Source organism: Nerophis lumbriciformis, linkage group LG01 (genome assembly GCF_033978685.3).
Source record: "Nerophis lumbriciformis linkage group LG01, RoL_Nlum_v2.1, whole genome shotgun sequence".
Lineage (NCBI taxonomy): Eukaryota > Metazoa > Chordata > Actinopteri > Syngnathiformes > Syngnathidae > Nerophis > Nerophis lumbriciformis.
Window position 1 is genome coordinate 45,637,501 of NC_084548.2, and position 27,405 is coordinate 45,664,905.

General features: G+C 39.3%; 2 protein-coding genes across 2 annotated transcripts in view; both read left to right on the forward strand.

Annotated features, from left to right (window-relative positions):
* The window catches only part of slc13a3 (solute carrier family 13 member 3), a 23,022-nt gene extending 13,866 nt beyond the window's left edge, over positions 1–9,156 (forward strand). Inside the window, exons 12-13 of the mRNA XM_061984018.1 lie at positions 6,109–6,246; positions 6,324–9,156. Of these exons, the coding sequence (XP_061840002.1) occupies positions 6,109–6,246; positions 6,324–6,506 (321 nt within the window). The 3' untranslated portion in view covers positions 6,507–9,156. The remainder of the gene's footprint in view (positions 1–6,108; positions 6,247–6,323) is intronic.
* Positions 9,157–14,577: 5,421 nt separating this feature from the next.
* On the forward strand, positions 14,578–25,716 carry ocstamp (osteoclast stimulatory transmembrane protein). The gene is made up of 3 exons (XM_061971575.1): positions 14,578–14,692; positions 19,822–20,815; positions 24,683–25,716. Exons 1-3 carry the CDS (start codon positions 14,670–14,672, stop codon positions 25,031–25,033), a joined length of 1,368 nt encoding a protein of 455 aa, XP_061827559.1. The 5' UTR covers positions 14,578–14,669; the 3' UTR covers positions 25,034–25,716.
* Positions 25,717–27,405: the final 1,689 nt, after the last annotated feature.

The window sequence follows — 27,405 nt, forward strand, 5'->3', positions numbered from 1 at the left end:
GCCTTGCATGGCAGCTCCCTCCATCAGTGTGTGAATGTGTGTGTGAATGGGTAAATGTGGAAGTAGTGTCAAAGCGCTTTGAGTACCTTGAAGGTAGAAAAGCGCTATACAAGTACAACCCATTTATCATTTAATTTACATACGCAGTTAACAACCCATTCAGTGATTGTTTACAGCACAGGTGTCAAACTCAAGGCCTGGGGGGCAGACCTGCCCACCACGTCATTGAATATGGCCTGAAAAAGCCTATCATAAAAGCCTAGCATATCTTTTAAACTTTAATATAATTGAAAAATGTATTCCAAACATGTTTTGTTTACATAAAAATAAATTATTAAATATCTCCTTGACTTGTGATTTCAAAACAAGTTATTAATCAAATTGTACACTGTAAAAATTACAATATATTTTACTTTAAAAAAAACAACTTGCATCTCAGTTGCCAGAATTTTACTGTAAAATAATACTGTGCTAGCGTTTTTCCATTAACAATGATACATTGTACAAACTGTACGTTTTAGAGTTAAAAACTGGCAGCTCAGATGCCATAATTTTACTGTTAAAAACTGTTTTCCATTTACAGTAATATTTTGTCAAAACCACTGTAAATTTTACAATAAAATTCTGCTGACAGAACTGTCAATGTTTACCGTAAAATATCCAGATTTTTTTGTGTTTTTACGGTGTACGTACAAAAACATATAACAACCAAATGCATAGACAATAGTGTAATAATGCCATTAGGCGAATCCTACATTTATATTCATAGATATTGGGGCCCTCTGAGAGCAGCAACTGCAATGTGGCCCTGGTTTACAGGAATATTAAAGGATTGCCAGCTCCTAACATCGTCATCACCCAGGAAATAGTCTGGATATGATTGCTATAATTTCTTAAATTAAATAATGTTTTATTAGAAAACAAATTCTGACCAAAAAAAGGTCTGGATTATGAGTCTAAAGTTAATTTTTGCTTTGTATACAAAACCCAAAACCAGTGAAGATGGCATGTTGTGTAATTTGTAAATAAAAACCAAATACAATGATTTGCAAATCATTTTCATCTTATATTCAATTGTATAGACTGCAAAGACAAGATACTTAATGTTCAAACTGAGAATTTTTTTTATTTTTTTGCAAATAATCATTAACTTAGAATTTAATGACAGCAACACATTGCAAAAGAGTTGGCACAGGGGCATTTTTACCACTGTGTTATATGGCCTTTCCTTTTAACAACACTCAGTAAACGTTTGAGAACTGAGGAGACCATTTTTTGAAGCTTTTCAGGTGAAATTATTTCTTATTCTTGCTTGATGTACAGCTTAAGTTGTTCAACTGTTCGGGGTCTCCGTTGTGGTATTTTAGGATTCATAATGCGCCACACATTTTCAATGGTAGACAGGTCTGGACTACAGGCAGGCCGTCTAGTACCCGCACTCTTTTACTATGAAGCCACGCTGTTGTAATAAGCAGGAGCGTCCATGATAACGTTGCTAGGATGGCAACGTATGTTGCTCCAAAACCTGTATGTACCTTTCAGCATTAATGGTGTCTTCACAGATGTGTAAGTTACCGATGCCTTCTGCACTAATACACCCCCATACCATCACAGATGCTGGCTTTTGAACTTTGCGCCTAGAACAATCCGGATGGTTTTTTCTTTATTCTTTGTTGCGGAGGACACAACGTCCACAGTTTCCAAAAACTATTTGAAATGTGGACTCGTCAGACTACAGAATACTTTTCCACTTTGCATCAATACATCTTAGATGAGCTCGGGCCCAGCGAAGCTTGCGGTGTTTCTGGTTGTTGTTGATAAATGGCTTTCACTTTGCATAGTAGAGTTTTAACTTGCACTTACAGATGTAGCGACCAACTGTAGTTACTGACAGTGGTTTTCTGAAGTGTTCCTGAGCCCATGTGGTGATATCCTTTACACACTGATGTTGCTTTTTGATGCAGTACCGCTTGAGGGATTGAAGGTCCGTAATATAATCGCTTATGTGCAGTGATTTCTCCAGATTCTCTGAACCTTTTGATGATATTATGGACCGTAGATGGTGAAATCCTTAAATTCCTTGCAATAGCTCGTTGAGAAATGTTGTTCTTAAACTGTTGAACAATTTGCTCACGCATTTGTTGACAAAGTGGTGACCCTCGCCCCATCTTTGTTTGTGAATGACTGAGCATTTCATGGAAGCTGCTTTTATACCCAATCACGGCACCCACCTATTCCCAATGAGCCTGTTCACCTGTGGGATGTTCCAAATAAGTGTTTGATGAACATTCCTCAACTTTCTCAGTCTTTTTTGCCACTTGTGCCAGCTTTTTTGAAACATGTCGCAGGCATCAAATTCCAAATGAGCTAATATTTGCAAAAAATAACAAAGTTTTCCAGTCCGAACGTTAAGTATCTTGTCTTTGCAGTCTATTCAATTGAATACAGGTTGAAAAGGATTTGCAAATCATTGTATTCTGTTTTTATTCACGATTTACACAACGTGCCAACTTCTCTGGTTTTGGGTGTTGTACATACATCTATACAGTATAGGCTTGGTTGTTGCTGCAGTTGACAAAATAAACCCTTTAAAAAGTCACATTTGAAACTAGAGATGTCCGATAATATCGGCCTGCCGATAATATCGATAATATTATATGCTTTAAAATGTAATGGGGGGTTCGGCGCACCCCTCATTGCCTCGTCGGCCGGCGGGGACTGCGGTCTGGTGGCCTGCCAGGCTTTTATTCATTTATTATTGTTATATATTTATTTATTTTTTTAATGTATTTATTATTTTTATTTTTATTATTTACTTATTTTTATTTTATTTTATTTTTTTAATTTTATTTTTTATTTTATTTTATTTTTTTATTTTTTATTTTTTTAATCTTATTATTTATTTGTGTGTGGCGTCGCGCGGGTCTCACTTCCTGTTGGATGGGGTCCGTGCCCGTGTGGCCCGACCTTGGGCTGTGGGGTCTCTGTTGGTGACTTGGTGTGGTGGCGGCGCAGCCCCCGTGTCTGGTCTGGATGCTGTGTCTCGGTTGTTTGGGCGGTGGTGTGTTTGTGCGGGTTTGGGTTGGGGTGGGGGGCCTTTTGGTTGGGGGGGTTGTTGGTGTCTCTTGTTTGCGTGTTGGCGTTCGGGCTGACCGGCGGGCTGGCGCCGGCTGGTCTCCGTGGCCCTGGTGGCGTGTGGTTGCTGGTCGCAGTTTTTTTTTGATTGCTTTGATTTGATTGGCTGGTGCTGGCTGTCTGGGGTTATTGCGGCTGCTGTTTCTGCTGCCGTTTGTTTGTGGTGTGGGCGCCCGTGGCTGCTGGGTCTGGTGCAGGGGTGTGGCTGATGTTGTGACTGGTGGCAGCGCGCGCGCGTGATGGCTGTCGGGGCTGACGAACTGTGTATATGTATGTATATGTGTGTGTATGTATGTATGTTTATATATGTGTATGTGTACATATGTGTATGTATATGTGTACATATGTGTATGTATATGTATATATGTGTATGTGTGGGTATGTATACGTGTATGTGTGTATGTGTATGTATATATGTATGTATGTATGTATATTTCTGGGGGTACGCTCTGGGCCTGCCTGTCAGACGGGGGTCGACGCCTCAGGCTACTGCATCCGAACTGCGTGTCTGGAGCTCCTGGGTCCCGCTTTCCAATCCCTTCCGGGTGCCCGTCTTGGTTGGGGCCTGTTGGGCCTAGTCCCTGCGTCTATTGTGGTAGCTTGGTGCTGCAAGGTATTCCGAGGTGCTGCGAGTCGGCCAGTTGCTGGGGTAGTGACCTTGTTTGTCAGCATGTCTGTGATCTTCTTTTAATTCTTTTTTTTTTTAATTAATTAATTTATTTATTTATTTATTTATTTATTTTTTAATATATTTTATTAATATTATTTTTTAATTTTCCCCTCCCTCAGGGGGGGGGGGCTCGGCGGGGCGGTTGCTGGTTGTTCCATCTCCATCGTTGGGGTCCCTGCGGGTGGGGTGGGTGGTTCCCGTGGCCCTGTGCCTGGGTGGTCCTGCGGCGGCCGGTTTGGGTGGGGTGGCCGGGGGCTGGCCTCGCCGCGCTCTCCGGGGGTGGGGGGTGGGCTCGTGGGGGCCCGGTTGCCGGTGGGGCGGGGGCGGTCTTCCCGTCCGGTTGCGGGGAGTCTCTGGGTCCCTCGGGCGGCGCGTCTCGCCTTTCTGCCCGTGTGGGGTGTGGTCTCTCGCTGGCTTGGGGTCTGGCTGTCCCCTGCTTTTCTCGTGCCCTGTCCTCTGCCGGGTGCGTCTGTCTGCGGCCTGCTGCTGGCCCTTGTGGGCGGTACGGTGGGTCGGGCTCTGGGGTTCCTGTCGCTGGCCGGCTTGGCTGCGTGGGGGCGGTGGTCCCTGGTTCCCTGGGCACCACGCCTCCTGTTTGTGGGTTGGGCTCTCGGGGGTGATGGGGCCGTGCTCTGGCTCCCACGCACTCTGGGAGTCGAATGTATTGTACATGCAAATTCACATATGCTCACATACGTACATAGGTACCTACGCTCCCACATACATACACAAATACAGTACATATTTACCTACCTAATGTTCGTACATCCACACGCACATTCAATATACAAACATACACATACACATACTGTACATATACATTCACTGTACAAACACATATACACATTCTGTACATATACAAGTACATATGCATACTTACACTCATGCACATAATCACGTTTCATCAAACATATATTAACGTTGTTGCCCTAGGGTAAACTGGGTGTAACACATGGCACACTGACAAAGCTTAACCTATTGTGACTATAACAATCTACAAGGTTAATGTAGGTTGCTTCTCTTTCTCCCCCTCCATTTTTCTGCATTCTTTCGTATCTCAAGTTATCATTACGTATATGTATTGTTGCATTTAAACAACTGTATTGTTGATAATAAAGGTAAATTATTGGTATTGTTCATTATCAATAGCGCTATTTCTATTGGTATTTGTATTGATCCATTTGTAGTGTAATAATGCTCATTGTCATTTCTGTATTATTTTTTATTTTTCGCTAACTGCTTATTTGCTATTACTTTTACCATCATATTTGTACATGTCATATTTGCTGATGTTGCTCTATTGTTGTTGTTGTTGTTGTTTGCTGTTGTTGTTTTTGTCTCTCTGTCTAATCCCCCTCTTGTCCCCACAATTTCCCCCTCTGTCTTCTTTTTTTTTCTCTTTCTATCCCCTCCTGCTCCGGCCCGGCTGCACTAAATGATAATATAAATACATTTAATAAAGTCAAATACAAATAAGGCAACAAGAGAAGTATCCTACACTTCTCTTTTGTAAAGTAAATCTGAACAGCCGACATGGGCATCTACATCAACTATATGATTTGCCTGAGAAGCTGGACAGGACAAAAAAAATAAAAATAAAAAATAAAATAAAAATAAAAAATAAAAAAATTAAAAAAAATAAAATAAAATAAAATGTAATATCGGAAATTATCGGTATCGTTTTTTTATCATCAGTATCGTTTTTTCTTTTTTTTTTTTCTTTTTTTCTTTTTTTTTTTTTTTGTATTAAATCAACATAAAAAACACAAGATACACTTACAATTAATACACCAACCCAAAAAACCTTCCTCCCCCATTTACACTCATTCACACTCATTCACACAAAAGGGTTGTTTCTTTCTGTTATTAATATTCTGGTTAATACATCATATATCAATATATATCAATACAGTCTGCAAGGGATACAGTCCGTAAGCACACATGATTGTGCGTGCTGCTGGTCCACTAATAGTACTAACCTTTAACAGTGAATTTTACACCTTTTCATTAATTACTAGTTTCTATGTAACTGTTTTTATATTGTTTTACTTTCTTTTTTTTATTCAAGAATTGTTTTTAAATTTATTTATCTTATTTTATGAATTTTTTTAGAAAGTACCTTATCTTCACCATACCTGGTTGTCCAAATTAGGCATAATAATGTGTTAATTCCACGACTGTATATATCGGTTGATATCGGTATCGGTAATTAAGGGTTTGGTCAATATCGGAATATCGGATATCGGCAAAAAGTCATTATCGGACATCCCTATTTGAAACTCTTGCCGTATATTTTTTTGCAGGCGTTTCATGTCTCCGTGAACCCGCTGTACTTCATGATCCCAGCAACAATTGGAAGTTCATATGCGTTCATGCTGCCTGTGTCTACTCCACCCAACTCCATCGCCTTTGCCTCTGGACACCTGATGGTCAAAGACATGGTGAGTATTTACGGCACAACTTAATATTTTCCATAGGTTCTCATTCATTGTGAGTCCTCATCTATTTTCTTCTTCAGGTCAAAACTGGTTTTGTTATGAACATCCTGGGTCTCCTCTCAATCAGTCTAGCCATAAACACATGGGGTCTCGCCATGTTTAACTTGAATACCTACCCTGATTGGGCTCGCCCTCTCAACCAGTCTGCTTCTTTCGCTGAAGTGCACTTGCCTGATGTGCATATAACAAATATGACTCTCTGATCACTCAAAATACTAAGCAGTGACAAAAATGTGACAAAACAATTCAGCTGTTACCCTTTAAATAGTTAATTTTCACAATGTGTCATAGGTCAACATTTTTGCTGACAACTCCAAGATGAAAGCTGCAGTTTGACCGAGCATTTCAGCGTTTGGCTATACATATCTGTAGAGGGCAGCAATGAGGGTGATCCCTTGCCGGCAGTTAAAAAGATAAATCGAGAGTTATGACGTCCACTTGGCGCTATAGTTCAACTCATTGGCGCCAATTTGCCAACTACTTCAGTTTGCATTTCTGCTGTGGTGACTCCAATCCTACCCTTAAATGTGTTTTCAATTCAAAATAATGTCACTTATTTATTGAATCCATCCATTCCGATCTACATTCTGTTACTGCAGTTATCATAAAAGCATGGGCGTGCAGTCAAGGTAGGCAGGTGAGGCAGAACCATACTTGTTTTGATGAAAAAAATAAAAATAAATAAGAATAATTTAGAAAATCAATATTAATACATTTGATTAAACTGTTAGAAATGTGTTCTCAATATGACTACAATCAAGATGTTTTTATTTTACATTTTTTCCAATAAGAATCCCTATTTTTTCACATTTCCCGGTCATGTGACTACAGGAAACTAAAATTAGGCTGCCGCATTTTACCTTCTTTTTGTTACCAATTTTTGTGCAGTGCACTCAGGACAGGCAGTGCCAAGTATTAATTTTCAAATTTTGTGCATAAGCGGTTATTTGCTGTCTGCATTAGTGCACAAGTAAGTCAGCCCAAGGGTGTGGCTGGTTTTGTCGCCAAAATATAACATTTCTCGACACATTTTTACACCATGACTTTCTAATACTGTAGAATCTACAGCCTGTGTAATGTATTCAATCTAAGTGTGACATCATTATTCTCGCTAGTCGGACTTTAAATAGAAAAAAATCATAGTGATAGGTACAATAGTACTTTAAGGGCCTGATATGATATACATTACTGAGATCCAAATACCACACGGTAAACAGCGTGTGCAATCTATAAAATAGAGTGGGTGTATTACGTGTGATCTACTAACACTGCGTGTGCATTTGAAAAGTGGTGCAGACCGCCTTATTTAAATGAGGATTTTGCATGTATTATATGGGGCATCATTTACTGCACATCCATGTTTTCATGCACCTAAACTTGTGCCGTTTTGCTATGTTTTCAAACATGCATTAGACCTGTACCACTTTTTATGGGCATTTTTAGAGCAGTCGTAAAGTACATCAAAATTGACAATGTTTTTTTTTGGGGGGGGGGTTTACCGCTGGAGGTGCGTACTTTGCTTAAAATGCAAAAATGCATATTTCCAGAATTTTTTTTCATATAAGCAATATTTTATTTAATATACAATCATGTGAAAAAAACGAACGTAATTAAAAAAAGCACTAGAGGACACCAAAATGCATCAATTGAATGTTTTAATCAACCCTTTAAGATCTCTTGCAGCTATGTAATTATAAAATAATGTTGCCAAAATGATAACGATATGTCTAATATTTTTTCTTTCTTACCGTCCAAAATGTTAACACACACGTATGACGGAGGATTCTCGTCTGTTTATCGTCTGTCTGTGCAGCGTGAGCACCGATCCTGCAGCCATGTTTGGAACTGTCAGTTTGCACGTCCTTCTGACACGTGCTAAATAAAATACAAAATAGTGCTTTCAAAAGGGTGATAAGTGCTAATAAATCTATATTTACATAATTTCCTCCCAATATTGTGGGCGTTTTGATGATTAACACATATTTTGCATATTAATAAAAACGGAGATGCAAAATAGATTGCACGCCTTATTCAGACACAATCCACTTTGCACACATTTAGTAGATCAGCTTTGCGTGTGTTATCAAGTTTGCACATGTTTTAGAACACGCAAACCTTTGGTAAATCAAGCCACACACACTGAGTCTGTATGAATTGTGGTGGCGTACGTGAGCTAGCAGGCACTTGTTGCTACCATGCCATCTTTTTCTATTTCCTAAGATGAAGCTAGTGACTTGTGTTTAAAAAGCTTTGTTCAGAAAAACAAACTACAATAAATATGTGTTCATGTTCCACTGAATGAATGAGACTACCAAGATGGAGGGTTGTGTATATATAAGCTCAAAAAGGTCTGTAAACTGAACTTTTAGATACAAATGCAAAGTGATCAGACTTTTACAATCAAAGTATGTGTATAAGAACTTTTCCTGGAAGAGGAGAGGTGCATGTGCTTCACTTACAACCAAAAGTTAGATGGTTTCTAATTTTATGAAAATAAATAAATGTGACTGACTAAGAAGAATGTTTCTCCTTTTTCTTGTTATCGTCTTGATGAGCACACTGTACTAGTATTGATGATAGCATATGAAATGAAACATTTTGAAAATGCATTACCTGCCTTGAACCTCAGCGCACGTCACTGCATGCAACTTAAATGGAACAGCCTGTCCTAACATATCAGTGCCCTCCAAAGTCATGTTGAGACATAAGACGAAGTGAGGACACTCATGTAAAGTCTTTAAAAGGTATGTCTGGTGTGTTATAAATTGTCTGAGTTCTCTTGGCTGACAGCAATGGTTAACCAGCACAAGGCTGCTGTGGTTATTCAGTGTTAGGTCTATGGAAAGGGTCCTAGAGTGCTTGAATGCAAAGAAGTCAATTTAAGAACCTGAGAAGAACAGCATAAAAGTGCTCGTTTATTCAGTAATTCCATTCATTAAAAGGGTTCACTCAATTGGTGTGTATGCATTTCCTTCTATTTTGTCTATACAATAATACAATTCATTATGTGTGTAATGACAGAAATAATATATGCACAAATGCATAAATATGTATTTACATATATACTATATATACACATATATACATATATATATATATACATGTGTATATATATATATATATATATACACATATATACATATATATATATATACATGTGTATATATATATATATATATATATATATATATATATATATATACACATGTATATATATATACATATATATTTATAAATATGTATTTATGTATATATATATATATATATATATATATACATATGTATGTATATATAGACATACATACATACATACATATATATATATATATATATATATATATACTGTATATATATATACATACATACATATCTATATATATATATATATATATATATATATATATATATATATATATATATATATACATATATATATATATATATATATATATATATATATATACATATATATATATATATATATATATATATATATATATATATATATATATATATATATATATATATATATATATATACATATATATATATATATATATATATACATATATATATATATATATATATATATATATATATATATATATATATATATATATATATATATATTAAAGTTAAAGTACCACACTAGGTGTGGTGAAATGACACTCTGCGTTTGACTCATCCCCTTGTTCCACCCCCTGGAAAGTGACGGGAGCAGTAAGCAGCAGCGGTGATATATATACTGTATGTATATATATATATATATATATATATATATATATATATATATATATATATATATATATATATATATATATATATATGTATATATATATATATATATATATCCATCCATCCATCCATCCATCTTCTTCCGCTTATCCGAGGTCAGATCGCGGGGGCAGCAGCCTAAGCAGGGAAGCCCTGACTTTCCTCTCCCCAGCCACTTCGTCCAGCTCTTCCCGGGGGATCCCGAGGCGTTCCCAGGCCAGCCGGGAGACATAGTCTTCCCAACGTGTCCTGGGTCTTCCCCGTGGCCTCCTACCGGTTGGACATGCCCTAAACACCTCCCTAGGTAGGCGTTCGGGTGGCATCCTGACCAGATGTCTGAACCACCTCATCTGGCTCCTCTCGATGTGGAGGACCAGCGGCTTTACTTTGAGCTCCCTCCGGATGGCAGAGCTTCTCACCCTATCTCTAAGGGAGAGCCCCGCCACTCGGCGGAGGAAACTCATTTCGGCTGCTTGTACCCGTGATCTTGTCCTTTCAGTCATAACCCAAAGCTCATGACCATAGGTGAGGATGAGAACGTAGATTGACCGGTAAATTGAGAGCTTTGCCTTCCGGCTCAGCTCCTTCTTCACCACAACGGATCGATACAGCGTCCGCATTACTGAAGACGCCGCACCGATCCGCCTGTCGATCTCACGGTCCACTCTTCCCTCACTCGTGAACAAGACTCTGAGGTACTTGAACTCCTTCACTTGGGACAGGGTCTCCTCTCCAACCCGGAGATGGCATTCCACCCTTTTCCGGGCGAGAACCACGGACTCGGACTTGTAGGTGCTGATTCTCATCCCAGTCGCTTCACACTCGGCTGTGAACCGAACCAGTGAGAGCTGAAGATCCTGGCCAGATGAAGCCATCAGGACCACATCATCTGCAAAAAGCAGAGACCTAATCCTGCAGCCACCAAACCAGATACCCTCAACGCCTTGACTGCGCCTAGAAATTCTGTCCATAAAAGTTATGAACAGAATCGGTGACAAAGGGCAGCCTTGGCGGAGTCCAACCCTCACTGGAAACGTGTCCGACTTACTGCCGGCAATGCGGACCAAGCTCTGACACTGATCATACAGGGAGCGGACCGCCACAATCAGACAGTCCGATACCCCATACTCTCTGAGCACTCCCCACAGGACTTATATATATATATATATATATATATATATATATATATATATATATATATATATATATATATATATATATATGCACACACGCACACACACACACAAACACACACACACACACACACACACAAATATCTTTTTTAAAAAACTGTCCTTTTAGGGATAATTGTGTGCGGTTTATTAAACAACACTTAATCATGCCAATAATATTTATTGTGTCAGTTTTTGTTGTTGTTGGTGGTGACAAAAGATACTGTACAGCAGGAATTTTCAACTGAACTGTTTTTGGGGCCACATTTCCAAAAAGCTAAGGGCTGGGGAGCCAGACTTTTCCCTTCATTTTTTTTCCTATTTTGTTATCTCGGGAGCCACCAGTTGAATAGTCCAAATGATGATTAAGGGACGACCTAAAATGGAACCTTGAGGAACACCACTAGTATACTGTAACTAAAGAAGATGAACAAATGACTAATGACTGCATCTGAAGTAAACAAGCTACAGCAACACCTTAGTTACATTAATCGCTTTACAAAAAAAGGCTCACAGTTTTAGCCGAGTGGCTCGCACACATTCTTCTCAATCAGGCTGTCGTGGGTTCACGCCCAGCATGGAGCGGTGGCAGTTGGCGGAAGATCTATAAATGCAACGCAGAGCCGTTACACTAGCAAGGTTGCCTAAATGTGACTGTAATGTTGTATTTGAGAGTGTGTCACATGATTTCATGTCATCTGTGGTTTAAAGTCATCTTTTCCACGTGGGATAGTGTAGGTCAGCCACAAATAACATGACAGTGACTGTATTCAGAACACTTCCTCTTTTCAACACTCAACACTATTTTTTTTCCCTCCACGATCTCAATTTCTTTAAAACAGAAACATTGATAAAATAGAAATAAAAACATGAAAGCACTGGATAAAACAAATAGGCAAGCAGTGCATTTAAAAACAACAAGAAGGCAGAGAAATTAGATAAAAGCTGTGCTTTGGGGCGGCATGGCGTAGTGGGTAGAGCAACCGTGCCAGAAACCTGAGGGTTGCAGGTTCGCTCCCCGCCTCTTACCGTCCAAAAAAAAATTGCTGCCGTTGTGTCCTTGGGCGGGACACTTCACTCTTTGCTCTCGGTGCCACTCACACCGGTGAATTGAATGATGAATGATAGGTGGTGGTCGGAGGGGCTGTTGGCGCAAATTGCAGCCACGCTTCCGTCAGTCTACCCCAGGGCAGCTGTGGCTATGAAAGTAGCTTACCACCACCAGGTGTGAATGATTGATGGGTTCTACATGTAAAGCGACTTTGGGTACCGGTACTTAGAAAAGCGCTATATAAATCCCAGTTATTATTATTATTAAAAAGGTGGGTTTTTAGTCCCTTCTTAAAACGGTCGACCAACTGTGGTGCTCTAAGATGGTCGGGGAGAGCGTTCCATATATACATACATATATACATACATATATACATACTTATATACATATATACATTTATATATACATTTATACATTTATCGTTGAATAGCCCAAATGAAGCTTAAGGGACGACCTAACATGAAACCTTTAGGAACACCACTAGTATAGCTAAAGAAGATGAACAAATGACTACTGACTGCATCTGAAGTAAACAAGCCACAGCAACACGTTAGTTACATTAATCACTTTACAAAAAAGGCTCACAGATTTAGCCGTGTGGCTCGCACACATTCTTCTCAATCAGGCGGTTGTGGAGCGGTGGCAGTTTGGGGAAGATCTATAAACACAACGTTGAGCAGTTACACTCGCAAGGTTGAAATATTAATGCAAGGATCTGCTTATGTGTTAACAGTGGTCCAAGATCCTTTATACAACAAGAGCACTCTAGTGGAATTTGCTGCAAAGTGTTTGTCTCACTAGGTTTGAACTGAACTTTCGGGCCAGTATGGTGCCGTTCCCAGGCCAGGTTTGGCCCCCAGGCCGCCAGTTTTTTTTTTTTTTTTTTTTTTTTTGTCCTGTCCAGCTTCTCAGGCAAATCATATTGTTGATGTAGATGCCCATATCGGTTGTAAAAATTAACTTTACAAAAGAGAAGTGTGGGATACTCCTTTTGTTGCCTTATTTGTATTTGACTTTATTAAATGTATTTATATTATCATTTGGTGCAGCCGGGCCGGAGCAGGAGGGTATAGAAAGAGAAAAAAAAGGTAGACAGAGGGGGGAAATTGTGGGGACAAGAGCGCGATAAGACATAGAGACAACAACAATCACAATAGAGCAACATCAGCAAATACGACATGTACAAATATGATGGTAAAAGTGATAGCAAAGAAGCAGTTAGTGAAATAAATAATAACACAGAAATGACAATGAGCATTATTACACTACAAATGGAGCAATACAAATACCAATAGAAATAGCGCTATTGATAATGAATAATACCAATAATTGACCTCTATTGTCAAAAATACAGTTGAGATACAAAAGAAAGCAGAAAAATGGAGGGGAAGAAAGAGAAGCCAGCTATATTAACCTTGTAGATTGTTATAGTAACAATAGATTAAGCTTTGTCAGTGTGCCATGTGTTACCCAGTTTACCCTTGGGTAACAACGTTAATTTATGTTTGATGAAACGTGATTATATGCATGAGTGTATGTATGTATATGTACTTGTATATGTACAGTATGTATATATGTATGTTTGTGCAGTGAATGTATATGTACAGTATTTATATATGTATGTTTGTACAGTGAATGATAATGTACAGTATGTGTATATGTATGTTTGTACAGTGAATGTACATGTACATGTATGTATATATGTATGTTTTTACAGTGAATGTATATGTACATGAATGTATATGTACATGTATGTATGTATATATGTATGTTTGTACAGTGAATGTATATGTACATGTATGCATATATGTATGTTTGTACAGTGAATGTATATCTACAGTATGTGTATATGTATGTTTGTACAGTGAATGTATATGTACATGTATGCATATATGTATGTTTGTACAGTGAATGTATATGTACAGTATGTGTATATGTATGTTTGTACAGTGAATGTATATGTACAGTATATGTATATGTATGTTTGTACAGTGAATGTATATGTACATGTATGTATATATGTATGTTTGTACAGTGAAAGTATATGTACATGTATGTATATATGTATGTTTGTACAGTGAAAGTATATGTACATGTATGTATATATGTATGTTTGTACAGTGAATGTATATGTACAGGCCGCCAGTTGAATAGCTTTGCTGTACACCAAATGTCAAAATGTAACTGTAATTTTGTATTTGAGAGTGTGTCACATGATTTCATGTCATCTGTGGTTTAAAGTCGTCTTTTCCACTTGAGTAGTGTAGGTCAGCCACAAACAGCATGTCGGTGACTGTATTCAGAATACTTCCTCTTTTCAACGCTCGACACTCTTTTTTTTCCTCCGCGCTCCCAATTTCTTTGTGAGAATGAAGTTTATTAGGCTTCTCAGGTAAGAACTATACTCATGTTTATGCTATGTTCTTTGGAGGATGCAAATATATTTATTTCAAACTCAACATCCTATGAGTTGGACTTGTGCTGCTTTCAAAATGTCAGAATGTGTTGTTTTATGTCTTTATGCATACCTTTTAGTTTGTATCTTAGCAACCAGTGCTAACTGTATTGCACACTGCATATTTCTTTTGGCATCATCATTTTGCTCATATTATAGTAAAGATACAGAAGACTATTTATAAAATACAAAAAAAAATATTTTTGTAAATGATTTATATTTTGATAACGTTTGCATTTTTAATGAAGTACACTTTTAAGTTTACTCTTCCACTGCTACTTGTGCAGGCTAAACTTTGAAATGGTAACTTTCACTTTACTCCAGTGGGGTATTCCAGGTAGCTACAGGAGTGTCCAAACTTTAACCGGCAAGGGCCGCATTCAGTACAACGGAAGGCTTCGGGGGTCATTTTTGACTAATTTTGTTTGCTAAAGATGCTAAAAGCCAACCAGTGTATGTCAATATATGCTAAGCTATCTGAACAAAACATTGCTGTTAGCTTTGTGTTGTAGGTGACAAAGAAATTAAGTGTCATCTAACAACGAGGGCTGCCAAAAATAAGGAGTCACTTCATGCGACCAATTACAAAAAACATTGCATTAATCATGTAAATACACAGATTAATCACACATATTTTGCTCCTTTACCGTAAACAGATTACATTTGTAATCAAGTATTGAGGCCTTTTTAATTTAATTTAAATTTGAAGTTAAATGAAATCATGCAAGTGAGTAATAGTTGTGATTAATTATGATTAATCCGATTTCAAAAGTGTGATTAATCTGATTTTAAAAGTGTATCATTTGACAGCCTTACTGATAACGTCTCGATAATAATGAACTCATTCAATTTTTACGACCTGCAGAGGGCCAATAGAAAACAAGCGGCGGGTTGAATCTGGTCCCCGGACTGCACTTTGGACACCCCTGAGGTAGCAGGTTCAACAAACTGAGTCTAAATTTAAAATCTGATTTGACTACGCCTTAAATGGGAAATCCCAAGTGTCAGGTTCCAGATTAGCTAATCTAAGATAGTTCAATCAATCCTGAGTAATTGGACCAAAACAAAAAGTTGTGATCAACACAGCGCTGGACAGGATATAATGGCCAAAAACAGAGCAACATAAAACATTAATACAACCTGCGGTAATGCCAAATGTATTACTTTTCTTTCTAAAAAGTGTTCATATTCATCGGGTGGTGTGGCTCGGGTTGGTTGGGCGGCCGTGCCAGCAGCTTGAGGGTTCCAGGCTCAATCCCTGCTTCCATCATTTTATTCACTTTACCCACCTGCTCCCCAGAGGTGGGTAGTAACGCGCTACATTTACTCCGTTACATCTACTTGAGTAACTTTTGGGATAAATTGTACTTCTAAGAGTAGTTTTAATGCAACATACTTTTACTTTTACTTAAGTATATTTATAGAGAAGGAACGCTACTTTTACTCCGCTACTTTTATCTACATTCAGCTCGCTACTCGCTACTAATTTTTATCGATCTGTTAATGCACGCTTTGTTTGTTTTGGTCTGTCAGACAGACCTTCAAAGTGCCTGCCTTACTGGTGACGTTTCACTTCGTTCCACCAATCAGATGCAGTCACTGGTGACGTTGGACCAATCAAACAGAGCCAGGTGGTCACATGACCTGACTTAAACAAGTTGAAAAACTTATGGGGGTATTACCATTTAGTGGTCAATTGTACGGAATGTGTACTGTTCTGTGCAATCTAATAATAAAAGTTCCAATCAATCAATCAAAAGTGTACATCCCGTCAAAAGCCTAAAGACTGACCGCACATGAGGACGTTCCTGTCTTCACAATAAAAGTGCCGCTCCATCGCGCCTGCGCTTTCAAAATAAGAGTCTCCGAAAGCCAGCGCAAACAAGCTAGCAAGCTACGGAGTTTGACGCCAATATATTTCTTGTAAAGTGTATAAAAACGAATATGGAAGCTGGAAAAAATAAGATGCCAAAAACTCACCACTATGTGGTATTAGACAGAAAGGAGGAACTTTTCTTCTCCTCCATTTGAAAACGTGGACGTTATCATCACTACTGTCTGATTACAATCAACGCAAGTCATCAGAATCAGGTAATACACCAACTTATATTCTAGTCTTCATGAAAGAAAGGAATCTATATGTTAAACATGCATGTATATTCATTAAAACACCTTTAACATGTAAACAAAAACAGCAAAATAAATACATATAAATTATATACTGTATATATCAATGTATATGTATATATATATATATATATATATATATATATATATATATATATATATATATATATATATATATATATATATATGATATGAGTGTGTATGTTACTCATCAGTTACTCAGTACTTGAGTAGTTTTTTCACAACATACTTTTTACTTTTACTCAAGTAAATATTTGGGTGACTACTCGTTACTTTTACTTGAGTAATAAATCTCTAAAGTAACAGTACTCTTACTTGAGTACAATTTCTGGCTACTCTACACCACCTCTGCTTCTCCCACTGCCAAATACACTGCTTTAAATGTAGCTTACAGACCTAGATAATAGGTTTCGCGATGTAAAGCGCTTTGAGTCTCTAGAGAAAAGCGCTAAAATATTATAACTCACTTCACATAAACACTTTCAATTCCTACTGGGTAAAAAAATACATTTTCTGTTCCGGTTGCTATGGTGAATCGTAAAATCAGTGCATTCCACTTCTTGTCTGCCCTCTTTCCCTGCCACTTTACCTCTGGCTTGAGCACTGCTTCTCCTCACTTTGTTTTACTTTATATGCTATTTTTGTTGTATTTATCGTTTCATTTTTCTTTTTTTCGATATTTCTGTTGTTGCATCATGCTGTATGCTTGTTTTGATTGTCCCATTTGTATTTTAACCACGTTAAGCTCTTTGTGAGTGAGTGAGTGAATTATATGTATATAGCGCTTTTCTCTAGTGACTCAAAGCGCTTTTACATTGTAAAACCCAATATCTAAGTTACATTTAAACCAGTGTGGGTGGCACTGGGAGCAGGTGGGTAAAGTGTCTTGCCCAAGGACACAACGGCAGTGACTAGGATGGCGGAAGCGGGAATCGAACCTGGAACCCTCAAGTTGCTGGCACGACCACTCTACCAACCAAGCTCTCTGTGTGAGAAGTGCTATATAAATAAAATGTACTTACTTATTTGAAATGTTATTATGACTCAAACAGATTAAACATCTGAAATCAAGGAAACAATACATAGCCTTTTTTACAACATAGTTTTTTTCTTACCAGTCCACTTTATCTATTTATGGTCTCTAAAATTGTCAGCTTATGAATTCATGGATGTAAAATGTTTTATTTTGTTGAACACTGACCGAAGAAATAATAAACTAAACTAAACTTTATGTAATACTTGAAGTAATATCCTCTTGATAACCAGTGTCCTCCCCAGTGGATATTTTAACAATAGTTTTGAGGATGCTGTGGTTCTCAACAGGATATAGCACAGATTTGACAGATGTTAGTTATGTTAATAATAATTAAATGTATGTTTTTCTCTTTATAACAATTTTTTTTGTTGTAGTCCAAACCATTAAAGGATGTATTTATTGACAGAAATATATTCTGAGTTAGGGTTTGTTGAAGAAAACTTGCCAGTGAGCATCTTAGGTATACAAAGTAAGTTACCATGGTAACTGACTCTGAATTTGACTTACCTCTCTTTCTGAAATGGAAAACTCTGAATTTAAAATAAAAGATTACATACTAAAAGTTTTTATTTAACCTGCTTTCTGTAATACTTTCCTGATATCAAGACAGAGCTGGGTGATACCACAAATGTTGGAATGATACCAAGTAAATTGCTACAATTTTTGCTTGGATATTTCCGAATATTATTAAGTGATTTTGATATTTTGGCATAGGTTTCCATTTCAAAAAAAGAGAATCCTAGTTAGTAACCATGGCAACTTACTGCTGCTGCGAACCTAACCTTCAGACCCCAAAACACTCCTCTAAAATAACACTAAGGCTATTAAATTACATCAATTAGGTTTAAGTAGCAAAGCTGTATGAGTCTGAAACTGCCGGAGACTTCTTCTTTCATAATTTTCTCCGCGTTTCAAAAAATGTTGACTTTGATTGCACAGAATCCTTGAAATTTCCACAAATGCGCCAGTACTGAGACGACTAGAATTAAAACATGTTTACTTCCGGGTTTACTTCCGTAAACATTGCAGGAAGTGCGACGTCATGACGCCATGTCTGTATTCGGGTCAGTTTGGATTCACATTGGAGTCTGGACAAATTTTGTTTGTAATATGAATAACTACATCAGAAGATAACATTGGCCTAACGACGCCAATGCTTGTTAGTCTTTTTTTTTTTTATCCTTAATTTTAGATATTTAATATTCATTGGATTTGTTTGGATTAAAATAATAGAGAGAAATGTACATTATTTTTGTTTTTGAAAATATAACTAAAATTAACGCTTCAGTATATCCTGTTAGCTATTCTGTTGGCAAAAAAAGAAGAAATATATTTTCTGTATCTTGATTTTAGATATTTAATCGGTTTTGTTTATAGATAAACAATTCAATAATATTTACTTTGCATTTGTGCCGACATTACATGCCAAATATAATACAAACAAATAAGTTACATTATTTTCAGATGCCTCAATGTACCTTTTTAGCAGCGGGATTACACCTAAATTAAAATATGTTATTCCGTATCAATCGTCCACTTTTTTTTAAGAAATGGAATTAAACGGTAAATCAATAAACTCCTGCATTCAAAATTCTGCATTGACTCTAGCAGTAGTTGTCTGTCACTTCAGTCCAATAATATTGTATTTTATTACTTTTTTTTCTGGAAAAAAAAGTGTTCATATTCACCACAAGGGCACATTAACATATAGAAAGACTGCCTTTTCTGTCCATAGTTGCTATGGTGAATTACAGGATCAGCATTTTAAACGCGGAGTTTGTTGAACCTCCTACCTAGAATACGCCCCTTGTACCGATATCATCAATATTTGGATTGTTCCGCCCACCATGCTAAGATCAATAAATGCTGTTTTTGGTAACAGGACAGAATGCTGCAAGCAGTCAGTGAGGTCCTTCCTGTCCTACCTGTGGGATGTTTACTCTTCATCCAAACCAGCAGGGACACATATCTGGATGCTGATGGCTCTTTGTTTCACTCTAGTCCTTGTTACTGGCGGTCTGCTTCACCACTGGCTCTCCAAAACTCTGCAATATGATTACGACGCATCCCTTCACACAGCGCTGGTTTACAGCGTGGTCACGTTCTTGGCGTCTTTCCTTTGTCATCCACTGCGTTGTGTGCTAACAATGATCCTGCCGACCGTCTGCACCAAGCAGGGCCGCAAACTCCTCATCTCAGCCTCTGTCATGATCATGGTGCTGAACGTCATCCCCAACATTAGCGTGAATGTCGGGGCGGTGGTGCGTACCCTGAAGTGCACCGCTGAGGGCTTTTCAAAGACTTTACTGAACTCATCCGAGCTTTTAAACACAGCAAGGAAGGACATCGTTAAGGAAGCCATTAAAGTGAGGAAGGAGGACCTGAGCATCGTCACCAACTTAGTGAAGTTGAATAACTTCACACATTTCGACGTGTCAGAAGTCAAAAGCAGGTTTGCTCAGATGATCGGGCAAATAGAAATCAACTTTTCACGGATTAGGACCCTGCTATCAGAATACAAGCTGCTGTCCAACCGGATTCTGGCAGCCATCTTTGTTGCCTTGCTGATCTTTGAATCTGCTCGCTACCTGAGATCTTATCTGACATCAGTGAAGTTCGATAACAACTTCCAACAGCTCCTTCAAAATGAAGCTCTCAGCGCCACCAAAACATCTGCTACTTTGGTGGCAAGGTGCAAAATAATCAGTCGGGGATGCACTTCAAGCATGGTTTCACAGCTGGTGGTGACTTTGTATTTCACTGCATTAGCTTTAATCGTAACTTTGGACTATATTGTGTACCATGTAGTTCACTTGATTCTGCCATTGCTGCTGGACTTTCCTCCCATGTCTGCCGCCATCAACATCAGTTATAAGGTAAGAAACCACCTTGCAACTCCTCATTCACCAAGTATTTCATCACCCATTATACTGTAGGCAAGGCAAGGCAAGTTTATTTATATAGCACAATTCGTACACAAGGCAATTCAAAGTGCTTTACAGAAAGTGACAAGAAGGCAAATATATATATACATAATAATCATAAAAATAATCACAATTCAAATTCAAATCAATCAAGTAGTGTGAATAAAATAAATTGAGTTGTCATATGAACATTGAAATAAAAGTGTTTTCAGCCTCAATGTGAACATTGCCAACAACAGATCTTCTGGAAGACTATACCAGATTTCAGGAGCATAAAACTGAAAGGTAGTCTTACCATGTTTGGTACTGTACCTACAAATACTACAAACACAATGGCACCTGACCTTTGTTATAAATCCGTTTCAAAGGATCCGTCCGCTGACAACCGAATCATATGAAAACCGAAACAATCTCTCAAAAATCAAAGGACCAGCGTGTACCTAAAAGGGTACAATGCTTGTTGCTGGGGATGTACCTTTTTGAGAGGCATTTCTGTACTGTTCAGGCCCTTTCATTTGGATTCATGCACATGTGCGGATGCGGGTGGGAGTACATGAATTCCAATGGGGAGCATGTCTCACCAAAACACCAGCATATTAATATAATAATAATAATAATATAATGGCTGTTAAGGTTATAGCACTGTATTGGATCAGGCTTGCTCTTGTTTTTATGCATATTTGAAATAAAAATATATCAATCAATCAATCAATCAATTGTCGCATCACTGCAGATGCCGCACCGATCCACCTGTCGATATCAAGATCCACTGTTCCATCACTCGTGAACAAGACTCCGGGGTACTTGAACTCCTCCACTTGGGACAAGATCTCCTCTCCAACTTGGAGATTGCACTCCAACCTTTTCCGGGCAAGAACCATGTACTCGGACTTGGAGGTACTCATTCTTATCACAGTCGCTTTACACTTGGCTGCAAACCGATCCAGTGAGAGCTGAAGATCCTGGCCAGATGAAGCCATCAGGACCACATCATCTGCAAAAAGCAGAGACCTAACCCTGCAGCCACCAAACCAGATCCCCTCAACGCCCTGACTGCACCTAGAAATTATGTCCATAAAAGTTATAAACAGAATTGGTCACAAAAGGCATCCCTGGCGGAGTTTAACCATCACTGAAAACGGATCCGACTTACTGCCTGCAATGCGAATCAAGCTCTGACACCGATCATACAGGGAGCGGACCGCCACAATCAAACGGTCCAAAACCCCATACTCTCTGAGCACTCCCCATGGTTGAAGGTCTTAAACCAGTCCACAAAGCACATGTAGACTGGTTGGGCAAACTTCCATGCACCCTCAAGAACCCTATCGAGAGTATAGGCTGATCCACAGTTCCACGACCAGGACGAAAACCCCACTGCCCCTCCTGAATCCGAGGTTCAACTATCCGGCGTAGCCTCCTCTCCAGTACACCTGAATAGACCTTACCGGGAAGGCTGAGGAGTGTGATCCCACGATAGTTGGAACACACCCTCCGGTTCCCCTTCTTAAAGAAAGGAACCACAACCGCGGTCTACAAATCCAGAGGCACCATCCCCGATGTCCACAAAATGCTGCAGAGTCTTGTCAACCAAGACAGCCCTACAGCATCCAGAGCCTTAAGGAACTCCGGGCAGATCTCATCCACCCTGCCACTGAGTCTTTTAACTACCTCGGCAACCTCAGCCCCAGAAATAGGAGAGCCCAACACAGATTCCCCAGGCACTGCTTCCTCATAGGTAGACATGTAGGTGGGATTTAAGAGGTCTTCGAAGTATTCCCTCCACCGATCCACAACGTCCTGAGTCAAGGTCAGCAGCACACCATCCCCACCATACACGGTGTTGACGGTGCACTACTTCCCGCTCCTGAGGCAGAAGATGGTGCTCCAGAATTGGTTCGAAGTCATCCAGAAGTTGTTTTCCATGACTTCACCGAACTCTTCCCATGTCCGAATTTTTGCCTTGTCGACCGCCAAAGCCACGCGCCGCTTGATCAGTCGGTACCTGTCCGTTGCCTCCAGGGTCCCATGAGCCAAACAGACCTGATAGGACTCCTTCTTCAGCTTGACGGTATCCCTCACCAACGGTGTCCACCAGCGGGTTTTGGGATTACCGCCACAACAGGCACCACCTACCTTGCAGCCACAGCTCCGATCAGCCGCCTCGACAATAGAGGTACGGAACATAGTCCACTCGGACTCAATGTCCAGCGCCTCCCTCTTGACATGTTCAAAGTTCTTCCGTAGGTGGGAATTGAAACTCTCTCTCACAGGAGACTCTGCCAGACTTTCCCAGCAGAACCTCACACTACGTATGACCAGCATCCTCCCCCACCATCTGAGCCAACTCACCAACAGGTGGCAATCGGTGCAAACCTTCTCCCCTCTCTTCACCAGGGTGTCCTGGTGCCAAGTGCACATACAGACACTCTTATGTTTGAACAGGGTGTTCGTTATAGACAATCCGTCATGAGCACAAAAGTCCAATATTAAAACATCACTCGGGTTCAGATCCGGGTGGCCGTTTTTCCCATTCACGCCTCTCCAGGTTTCACTGTCATTGCCAATGTGACCGTTGAAGTCACAAAGCAAAACAAGGGAATCACTCAAGGGAGCACTCTCCAGTACTCCCTTGAGTGAATCAACAAAGGGAAGGTACTCTGAACTGCTGTTTGGTGCATAAGCACAAACAACAGTCAGGACCCGTGCCCCCACCCAAAGGCGGAGGGAAGTTACTCTCTAGTCTATCGAGTTAAACTCCAACTCTGAGCCGAGGAGCAAAAAGAATTGCCACCCCAGCCCAACGCCTCTCACTGCTTGCAACGCCAGGCTCCTTCCCAGGCTCATTCCCCCCCAGCAAGGTGACGTTCAAACTTCCAAGAGCTAACTTCTGTAGTCGAGGATCGGACCGCCAAGGGCCCTGCCTTTGGCTTCCGCCCAGCTAACACTGCACCCGACCTCTAAGCCCCCTCTCATGAGTGGTGAGCCCATTGGAGGGGGGACCCACATTACCTTTTCGGGCTGTGCCCGACAAGGCCCCATGGGGACAGGCCTAGCCACCAGGCGCTCATCATCGAACCCCACCTCTGGGCCTGGTTCCAGAGGAGGGGCCCCGGTGACCCGTGTGAAATCTGAGTCCTTGTTTTTTTCTTCTTCATGAAGGTCTTCGTGCTGCGCTTTGTCAAGTCCCCCACCTAGGATCTGTTTGTCTTGGGAGATCCTACCAGGGGTAATAGAAGCCCCCGGACAACATAGCTAGCTCCTAGGATCATTGGGACACAGAAACTCCTCTACCACGACGAGGTGGTAGCTCAGAGAGGAGTGCTAAATAGACAATATGTGTAATATTTTTTTTATTTCTGGCAGTCCATATACTGTATGTTGACACACGCATAGGACGGCGGAATCTCTGTCCATTGTCTGTCTTTGCGTCACAACCGCCTTCTTTTTCACAGCCATTTGTGCCTAACTGTGCCAGTTTCAAACGTACAGAAGCAAAACATCAGTCGCAAAACAGTTTTAAAGTTAAAAAGTTAAAGTACCAATGATTGTCACACACACACTAAGTGTGGTGAAATGATTCTCTGCATTTGACCCATCACCCTTGATCACCCCCTGGGTGGTGAGGGGAGCAGTGGGCAGCAGTTTAGCCTAGAAATATCACATTGCAAGTGTTAAATGATTACATTTTCATATCTTCCTCCCACTCTTGTGGGTGTTTCAATATTCAGCATATATTCTCCATATTCATGAAGATTATTGATTACTCATTATTGTTGCTGTAAATGGTTTCACTGCTCTTGTTTAAACATCTGACAGGTACAGTGGTTTCCTCCTGCATTTTGCATCATCCCACAATCCTGCATCACGCGACAGCTGACTGACTATCATCAAGAGTACAAGTGGAACTTCAGCCCCGAACAGTCGCTGTGTGACGCCACAACTTCAGTGCCCAACGCAGGCGTGACCACGCTCCTTGGATGTCTGTGGCTGATGAGCTACATGCTGGTGTTTGTCGAAGTGTACGCCTTGAGGATACGCAGGAACATTTCTGCATCTTTTTATAAAAAACAAGAAGAAAGGAGAGTGACTTACTGTATTGCAAAAGTACAAGAAAAGCAGGATATAAAGAAGCAGGAGGATGTTTCTGTTGAGGTTGTCAGCACATGAAACTCACAGGGAAGATCATTAGCAAGGCAGGCAGAAGTAGCATTAGTAGTGATAGGTATTAACCCCTTTGTTTCTTCTTTTGTTTTGTCAAACTGTGACAATGTGCCAACACCACGACCCATAATGATACATAAACATTTGACAAACACTTTGTATTTGCATTACGCCATTCATGATGTGCTGGACTTTATTTTTCTGTATGTACAGTAGACCACTTATAGGCCACGGTTGTCCAAACGTTTTCCACTGAGGGCTGCACCCTGAAAAATCAAATCATGAGGGGGCCATTTTGATATTTTTCATTTTCAAAACCAATATATGTAGATGTACCATACATAGATTTTTTTTTTACCTTTAGGGTTCCCCTTATGTTTGGTCATGGGGACCCCCAAGCGTTTCAGTCATAAACATGTGCTTAAATATCTAGATCAACTTTAATAATAATACATTTATTTGGTATAGCGCTTTTCAGGGTACTCAAAGACGCTTTACAGGATAAAAATTAAAATATAAAACAGTTCCAAGTAATAATACATAATACTGGAAATATAAAAGCAGTACATAGTAATAATACATAATAACACTGGACATTACGAGACGGGACATTACAAGATCTGTTAGTGTCGGTCATCTTACCTTAAAAAAGTACACAGTTATAGTTACAAATTATTTCTCCCAAATAGTAATTGAGTTAGTAATTCAGTTACCTCATTGTAAGAGTAACTAGTTACTCAGCAAAGTAACTGAGACGATATTTTTAATTTTGTTATTTTATACATTATTACGTTCGATAACATCTTTAACGTCAAAGATGTTAATAATAACTGGTTAAAGAGTAAAAATACTATATACAGCATTTAACAAAACGTTTAGACTTAGACTTTGACTTTGACAAACTTTAATGATCCAGAAGGAAAATTGTTCCACACAGGAGCTCAGTTACAAAGGATGGAAAGGATAAGGATAGAAAGGATAATACACACATGGGCAAAAAAAGAGGGCAAAATCAAAAGGTATAAAGTAGACTAAAAATGTACCATAGTAGCAATATAAAATATAACATATGTAGGCCGCGGGGAAGACCCAGGACACGTTGGGAAGACTATGTCTCCCGGCTGGCCTGGGAACGCCTCGGGGTCCCACAGGAAGAGCTGGACGACCTCGGATAAGCGGAAGAAGATGGATGGATGGCATATGTAATATTTACATATTATATATACAGTATATAGTATATACTGATATATTATATTATATTATAATATATTATTATATTATATATACACAATACGGCATTTATCTGAACTCAATAGATTGCAGTGTGCCATTTGATATGCATAGAAAAAAAAAAGTATAAAAAATGTATATTCCGTAACAACATCAAACATTAAGACTATAAAACCCAATACCACCTGTCTACCAAAATACACCCTGAAAGAACTTTAGATAAAGCTGTTAGCATGTTTTGGGCAAATGACATGCATGCAAGTAAAACTTAAAAAAATGTTCCTGAATGACATTCTCACAATAAATTGCATTTGAGTACAAATATTGGGGTCTTTTCTTAAGCTAATTTTAATTAGGGAACAGGGCTAGTTCTAGGCAGGCATGTATGAGGGGGCAGTCAGAAATGTGAACGGGGCATCATGCTGCAGCACTTTTTTTCTATGCTAATACTGTAGTAACATTGCTGCTTTCTTCAATGAATTTGGTCATTAGTTACAGTATATGTCCAACTCCAACCTGGATAAGTGGACTGCACATTCAATATATGTTTTATGTCGCCTTGCAAATTTTTCCACAAATTTAAATGTCTTTAAATACACATTAATAATGATCAGACACACTCTAATGTAGTTTAGAAATTGCAATAATGTGGTCACTATACTCACTGTACCTTGGTTTAAAATAAAAACATGAATGATTATTTATATTTCTATATTTACGTCAGTATTTAGGATATCTAGCGATTAGCGCTCTTGTTGCCAGCTAGCGATTAGCAGAATAAGCTGCCAGCTAGTGATTAGCACACCCGTTGCCAGCTATCTATTAGTGGCATTATACCTATTTGAATATCTTAGTAATGCACACCAAATTGGCCCTTGTGTGTGAATGTGAGTGTGGATGTTGTCTATCTATCTGTGTTGGCCCTGTGATGAGTTGGCGACTTGTCCAGGGTGTACCCCGCCTTCTGCCCGAGTGCAGCTAGGATAGGCTCCAGCACCCCCGCGATCCCGAGAAAATGAATGGATGGATGGATGCACAATAACAAGGTACCGTTAGGAACAGTTCTATTGAAAACACACTTTATACAAGATATACAAGTAGGGGGTCTACGCACCATCTCTTCATCAATTTGGGGGTCCTTGACTTGG